The sequence below is a fragment of the Colobus angolensis genome, unplaced genomic scaffold (genome assembly GCF_000951035.1).
Source record: "Colobus angolensis palliatus isolate OR3802 unplaced genomic scaffold, Cang.pa_1.0 Scaffold39, whole genome shotgun sequence".
In the NCBI taxonomy this organism is placed as follows: Eukaryota; Metazoa; Chordata; class Mammalia; order Primates; family Cercopithecidae; genus Colobus; species Colobus angolensis.
In genome coordinates this window covers 2267534-2275326 of record NW_012117265.1, presented here as the reverse complement: position 1 = coordinate 2275326, position 7793 = coordinate 2267534, and the positions used below count along the sequence as shown (strand labels likewise).

The following is a 7793-nucleotide window of genomic DNA, read 5'->3' as shown; positions in this document are numbered from 1 at the left end:
ATGTAGCCAGTATGGTGGCATTTGCCTGTAGTCCCAGCTACTTGGGAGGCTGAGGAGAGAGGATTGCTTGAGCCCAGGAGTTTGAGACCAGCCTGGGGGAGGTAGCGAGACCCCATATATACAAAAATTTAAAACATTTGAGCTGGGCGTGGTGGTGCGTATCTGTAGTTCTAGCTGCTGGGGAGGCTGAGGCAGGATGATCTCTTGAGTTCAGGAGTTTGAAGCCTTCCGGGCAACATAGTGAGACTCCCACATATTAATAATAATAAATACATAATTTTAAAAGGAAGATGTAAGTAACAAACATCACACATTCCAGGATAGGTAGAGAGGGTGAGGGCTGTAAGAAGATCACTTGCTTCTAAAACTATATTCTCCGCATGGGAATCCCGTCCCCCCTCTCTGAGAAATGAACTGAGGTGACACGGGCTTGTCTCTTGGTAGGAGGAGGAGGAAGAGCAGCCGCAGGCAGCGCAGCCTCCCACCCTGCCCGTGGAGGAGAAAAAGAAGATTCCAGATCCAGACAGCGACGACGTCTCTGAGGTGGACGCACGGCACATCATTGAGTAAGGGATCCTGACACACACTGTTCTGTGCCAGCTTCCTGTGAAGTGGCGCTGGTGGGAGTGGCTAGAATCCCAGCCATCCCTAGACGACCTTCAGCACCGTCCAGCCAGCTGCTGCTGTGGAATCACAGAGACCAAATTTATTTACTTCACATTGCATGTATTTTATAGGGATTTAATAGAGCAAATGCATTCGCATGGTTCACCATATGCTTACGAGGTAGTCAGGTGTGTGGGAGAAGCCCTCCTCCCCCCGTCCCCTGCTCCTTAGCTCCCTCCCTTTCCACTGCCCTCCCTGGGGAAACTTTCCAGCCTCGTGTGTCATCTTTCAGAGATGCTGTCTGCATTAGCAAGCAAAATGTGCATGTTTTTATCTTTTCATTTGCATACATATCTCCGGTGTACATTGGTGTGCACCTTGTTATTTTCACTGGACCTTCCCTCTTGGAGGTGATCCTGTGTCCGTGCAGAGTGCTCCCAGTCTGGTCCTCAGTATACAGTGTCATACTGAGTCACGTTATATTCTCATTTTTGTAGGCCTGTCCTCGGGTGACAGGCATTTAGGTTATATTTCTCATCTTTTGCTCCTGTAACACATCACAGTTAACACACTAATCTCATCATTGCTTATGTTAAGGAATGAATGGATCCTGTTAAAAAGCAAGAGAGGGCCGGGCACGGTGACTCAGGCCTATAATCCTAGCATTTTGGGAGGCTAACGCAGGCAGATCACTTAAGGTCAGGAGTTCAAGAGCAGCCTGGCCAACATGGTGAAACCACATCCCTACTAAAAATACAAAAAATTAGCTGGGTGTGGTGATGTGCGCCTGGAGTCCCAGCTACTTGGGAGACTGAGGCAGGAGAATCGCTTGAAATGGGGAGGAGGAGGCTGCAGTGAGCCGAGATAGCACCACTGCACTCCAGCGTGGGCAACAGAGTGAGACTCCATCTCAAAAAAATATATATATATAGGTGGCTAAAAGTCACTTTTTTTTTTTTTTGATTTCACCAGGCTGGAGTACAGTGGCACGATGTCAGCTTACTGCAACCTCCACCTCCTGGGTTCAAGCGACTCTCCTGCCTCAGCCTCCCGAGTAACTGGCACTACAGGCGCGGGCCACCATGTCCAGCTAATTTTTGTATTTTTAGTAGAGATGGGGTTTCACCATGTTGGCCAGGATGGTCTTGATCTCTTGACCTCGTGATCCACCCACCTCAGCCTCCCAAAGTCCTGGAATTATAGGCATGAGCCACCGCGCCTGGCCAAAGTCACTTTTTAAAATAAAAAGATTCAGATTATATTACAAACTGCCTAAGTTTTAACAATTCTGGTTTTGTATGAACCTGTTCAGTCTGTGTTTCTTTTCACCTTTAGGCTCATGAATTGTTATTAGAAAGAATGGGTCATATTATCAGCGTCTGGCTAGGTGCAGTGTCTCTTTATGTCCTTTGGCAAGTGACAAAGCACTTTGTCTTTTTGTTTGTTTGTTTTGAGACAGTCGCCCAGGCTGGAGTGCAGTTTGTTTGCTCAGTCGCCCAGGCTGGAGTGCAGTGGCTTGATCTCTCGGCTCTCTGCAGCCTCTGCCTCCCAGGCTCAAGTGATTCTTTTACCTCAGCCTCCTGAGTAGCTGGGGTTACAAGCATGCACCACCACCGCGCCTGGCTAATTTTTTTTTCTTTATTTTGAGATGGAGTCTTGCCCTGTCGCCCAGGCTGGAGTGCAGTGGCACTATCTCGGCTCACTGCAGGCTCCGCCTCCCGGGTTCACACCATTCTCCTGCCTCAGCCTCCTGAGTAGCTGAAATTACAGGCATGCACCACCATGCCCGGCTAATTTTTGTATTTTTAGTAGAGATGGGGTTTCACCATGTTGGTCAGCCTGGTCTAGAACTCCTGACCTCGGGTGATCTGCCTGCCTCAGCCTCCCAAAGTGCTGGGATTACAGACGTGAACCACTGCGCCCAGCCTAATTTTTGTTTTTTGTAGTACAGATGGGGTTTTACCATGTTGGCCAGACTGGTCTCGATCTCCTGGCCTCACGTTATCTGCCTGCTTCAGCCTCCCAAAGTGCTGAGATTATAGGCATGAGCCACCACGCCCGTCCGAGTGACAGAATTCTTGTTCTGTAGTGGTGCAGTCAGGACCCAGAGCTCCCAGGAGTCCAGTCTGGGCCCCTCAGGCCTCGTGTGCGCTGCCCTGCCTGGCCTCACACTGTCCGGCTGTACCTCTGTATGTCTTACAGTGCTGGCCACAGGTCATTCGGCAGAAAGGGCCACTCCACAGAGCTTATGTCAGGAGCGAGCACATTGTCACAGATAGGAACATGTGTCCTTACCCAGCGCTTCCATCTCACTCCCAGGAACGCCAAGCAAGATGTCGATGATGAGTATGGTGTGTCCCAGGCCCTTGCACGTGGCCTGCAGTCCTACTATGCCGTGGCCCACGCTGTCACCGAGAGAGTGGACAAGCAGTCAGCGCTTATGGTCAACGGTGTCCTCAAACAGTACCAGGTGAGGCGGGGGGTGGGGAGGCCACTGCCGCGTAGCTGCCTTGGTGCAGGTGTTCCCAGGTGGTGGGGGCTGCGGCCGTCAGGCAGACCTGAGTTCACTTTTTGCTCTTTGTGGGCAATGCACTTTTCCCCTCTGAGCCTCGGTTTCCCCCTGTGTAAAACAGAGATGTGGTCTGGTAGGTTAGCCGCCAGGAGGAAGTGCAACAGCAGAAAGTCAGTGTCTACTGGGTGCCTGATGTGCGAGGCAGAGTGGGAGCGATTTGCACACCAGTGGCCTCACGGAGGAGACGGGGCCACCTAAGGAGCAGAGAGGTGCAGCAGCTCCTCAGCATCACACCGTGTGTAGGGCTGAACCAGGGCCGGAGCTCAGATCTGGGCATCTGCTTGCTCAGGACAGGTTACCTGAGCTCTGTGTGGTGTGAAACGGCAAGCATCAGGAGCTTAGATCTAGGAGCCGGCAGCCCTGGACTCTGCTCTTTCTTCTGGGGATGGGGTAGCAGGTCCTGTGTGAGGGTGAAAAGATGATGGCTCTGAAGCTTTTCACCTGGGCCTGGCTTGGGACAGTCAAGAAGCAGAGCTGCTCGTGCTCTTAATGCGGCCCAAGCTCATTACAAGGCCCCACAAGACAACCAGCACAACTCCAACCAAAGAACAGGTCTCTGGTTTTCAATTTGGTTGTGATCCCTGTTCTCCAACTTTCTTTTCTTTTCTTTTCTTTTTTTTTTTGAAACGGAGTCTCTCTGTTGCCCTGGCTGGAGTGCAGTGGCGCGATCTCAGCTCACTGCAACCTCTGCCTCCCGGGTTCAAGTGATTCTCCTGCCTCAGACTCCTGAGTAGCTTGGACTACAAGTGTGCACCATCACGCCCAGCTAGTTTTTGTATTTTTAGTAGAGACAGGATTTTACCATGTTGGCCAGGCTAGTCTCAAGCTCCTGACCTCAGGTGATTCACCCACCTCGGCCTCGCAAAGTGCTGGGATTACAGGCATGAGCCACTGCGCCCAGCCCCCACTTTCTTTTTTTTTTTTTTTTTTTTTGAGACGGAATCTTGCTCTGTCGCCCGGGCTGGAGTGCAGTGGCCGGATCTCAGCTCACTGCAAGCTCCGCCTCCCGGGTTCACACCATTCTCCTGCCTCAGCCTCCCAAGTGGCTTGGATTACAGGCGCCCGCCACCTCGCCCGGCTAGTTTTTTTGTATTTTTTAGTAGAGACGGGGTTTCACCGTGTTCGCCAGGATGGTCTCGATCTCCTGACCTCGTGATCCGCCCGTCTCGGCCTCGCAAAGTGCTGGGATTACAGGCTTGAGCCACCGCGCCCGGCCAGCCCCCACTTTCTTTAAGACAACTCTTAAACCTTTTGTGTTAATGTCGGCATTCAAAACTGCGCATGCAGCTATAGTCCCAGCTACTTAAGAGGCTGAGATGGGAAGATCACATGATCCCAGGAGTTGAAGATGGGCTGGGCAACATGGTGAGACACTGCCTCTACAAAAATATTTTTAAAATTAGCTGGGGGTGGTTGCACACATCTATAGTCCCAGATACTTGGGTGGCTTAGGTGAGAGGAGAGCCCAAGCCCAGGACTTCTGGGCTGTAGCGCCCTCTGTCGATCAGGTGTCTGTACTAAGTTCAGCATGCATATGATGACCTTCAGGAGTGGGGGACCACCAGGTGGCCTAAGGAGGAGGGAATCTGCCCAGGTCAGAAACGGAGCAGGTCAAAACTGATGTGCTGATCCGTAGTGAGATAGTCCCTATGAATAGCCACTGCACTCCAGCCTGGGCAGCATAGTGATACCCCATCTCTATAAAACAATAATGAAACAAAGGCAAATGTCATGGTCAGTGGAATTTTCCAAGAGTCCCATGCGGTTAAAAAAATTAGAACTTGGCTAGGCGCAGTGGCTCACAGCTGTGATCCCAAGCACTTTGGGAGACCAAGGCGGGTGGATCACCTGAGGTCAGGAGTTTTGAGACCAGGCTGGCCAACATGGCGAGACCCTGTCTATACCAAAAATACAAAAAATTAGCTGGGCATGGTGGTGCATGCCTGTAATCCCATTTGCTTGGGAGGCTGAGGCAGGAGAATTGCTTGAACCCTGGAGACAGAGATTGCAGTGAGTCAAGATCGGGCCACTGCACTCCAGCCTGGGTAAGAGTAAGACTCGGTTTCAAAAAAAAAAAGGAATTAGAACTTGGCCAGAACTTACTTCCTGAATCCATTATGAAAATTTCCAAATTTTCCTTCATAACATTATCTTCAGTTTGCAAATAGTCTTCTATTTAAGGCCTGTATTTCAGAAAGCTCCCAGGCTTTGAAAATCCCTCCCTTAATCTTGAAATGATGTTCAGGCGGTGAATTCCTCACCAAGTCACCCTGAAGCCCTCGTGGTTTCCTGAGTGCAGGTGTCCCGTGGTGTGGGCAGGTTTTTCCTGTGTGCTGTGTGGGGCATGGTCAGGCAGGGACAGGCGGACAGTGTAACAGTTGGGATTGAGCTGTTGGGATGTGCACCAGAAATGTTACACTTGTCCGTCATTAGCACAGTCACCCTACAACTTCACAGATGCTATTAAGGATGAGGCTCAGCAATAAAGAATCGGGCTGGTTCAGAGGAAAAATCCTCGGTAAAGGCAGTTGAGGGTGGGATGTGGCTCAGGCAGAACTTGTGGCTGACTCTCTGAAGTGTGGAGAACCCTCTGGTGTCCTACCCAGCCTTTAGTCCTGGCGTGGCCGTGTCTGTCCTTGCAGATCAAAGGCTTGGAGTGGCTGGTGTCCCTGTACAACAACAACCTGAATGGCATCCTGGCTGACGAGATGGGCCTGGGGAAGACCATCCAGACCATCGCGCTCATCACGTACCTCATGGAGCACAAACGCATCAACGGGCCCTTCCTCATCATTGTGCCTCTCTCGTGAGTACCCGGTGCCAGCAACACCCCACACGCTGCTCACATGCCCCTGTGTTCGTTTCCTAAGTTTGCCACAGTAGAATACCACAAACGAGATGGCTTAATGACGGAAATTTATTTTCCTGGAGGCCAGAAGTCCAAGGTCAAGCTATAGTAGGTTGCTTCCTCCTGAGGCCTCTCTTCCTGGCTTGCAGGGATGCGTGCTTACACGTGTCTCCCTGTGCCTTTACGTGGTCCTTCTCCGTGCGTGCCTGTGTCCTCATCTCTTCCTCTTAGAAGGACACCGGTCAGGTTGGATGAGGGTACATCCTAATGGCCTGCTTTAACTTCATTGCCTCTGTATTGGCCCTATCTCCAGGTACAGTCGCATCCTGAGCTACTGGGGGTTAGGACAGCTCCACCCGCCTTGGGGCTGTGCACAGCTCCACACATCACAGCCTCTGCCTCTGGGTCCCAGAGCAAGTGGGGGCATGACTGCTTATCCCCTCCACCCTTGAGGAGGCCTGGGGTCCCTCTCCTGGGATGTCCTTGGTGTCCTTTTCAAGTCCCACAACCAGCAAAGTCCATGCAGGGGAGTCACAGGAGACAAAAACCTCCCACTAGAAAAGTAGGGTGAGGCCGTTGAGGCTCCATTGAACAAACAGTCTCTACTTCCTCGCCATGCAGTGCCATGCTAAGGCCACCAGAGCCCTTGGGCACATCCCAGCGTGGCCCAGGTGTTTGGGCATGGTGGGATCTGGATACCCTGCGAGGCTCTCACTTGCCACAGCCTGGCTCCGCTGGCCTTCTTCTTCCAGCAAACTGAGAGTCCGCCCCCCTGCCCACCTCTCTGGACATCTCTCTACCCAGCTCAGCCCCTGCACCAAAAGGGGGACCAGCCCAGGGTTTTCCCAGAAAGCCCCAGGGCTGGCTCTTACTGGTCCAGTTCGAGTCACATGTCCAGCACGCAGGCAGTCACTGGTCTGGGGGTTAGTCTGCTCTGATTGGCCAAACCTCAGCATGGCACTTGGTCTGGCCCTAGAGCACAGCCCCTAACTCTAGCCAGGCACTCACAGGGACCACTGCAGCCACGAGGCTGGCGAGCTGCATGCCCATGCCCCAACCCCATGGGAAAATGCCCTCCTGTCTGTAAGATAGCCAGGCCCCATGGTGGGCCTGATGTCCTGACCGTTGCAGGTAGGACTGGAGGAAAGGCGAGGACCCCAGAACCCTCCCAGGTTTACCGTGGAGCTGTTTCTTTCTTCTGTCCCCCTGCTTCCCGCATGGCGGGTAGAACAGACTGCCCTGGAGGAGCAGGGCTTCCTTGTGCACAGTGCTGCAGGCAGCCGCACCTCCCCTCGTGGTCAGACCCAGGTTGCTATAGCGTTCCCGCTGCACCTTCCTGAGCTCTGTCCCCTGTCTGTGTCCGGAGGCTGTTCCTTCCGGCTCTGCCCATCTCCTGGCTCCCCTCTGCCCTTCCTCCCCCAGAGGATGATGGGTGCGGTGGCAGCCGCCCTCTGAGGTTCCCGATTTTCCCTCCTTTCACTTACAAACTTCTCAGATCACCATCTCTGCTGGAACGCCACTCTCCGGGGTGCTGTTGTTTTGCAGCCTTGGTTCTTGGTTAATTTTTTGCTTAAAAAAATTTTTTTTAAACTTCATTTTGAAATGATCTCATTATTTATTTATTTATTTATTTTTATTTTTTGAGAAGGAGTCTCACACTGTTGACTGGCCCGGAGTGCAGTGGCACCATCTCAGTTTACTACAACCTCCGCCTCCCGGATTCAAGCGATTCTCCTGCCTCAGCCTCCCAAGTAGCTGGGATTACAG

The 7793-nt window shown here is 52.2% G+C and overlaps 1 protein-coding gene across 6 annotated transcripts in view; it reads left to right on the top strand.

The window, feature by feature from the left end:
* Positions 1-7793, top strand: part of SMARCA4 (SWI/SNF related, matrix associated, actin dependent regulator of chromatin, subfamily a, member 4) — a 78285-nt gene that overhangs the window by 23814 nt on the left and 46678 nt on the right. For all 6 annotated transcript variants that reach the window (XM_011954827.1, XM_011954826.1, XM_011954825.1 and 3 more), the window contains exons 13-15: positions 445-566; positions 2926-3076; positions 5821-5984. In XM_011954827.1, coding sequence (XP_011810217.1) covers positions 445-566; positions 2926-3076; positions 5821-5984 — 437 coding nt within the window. The remainder of the gene's footprint in view (positions 1-444; positions 567-2925; positions 3077-5820; positions 5985-7793) is intronic.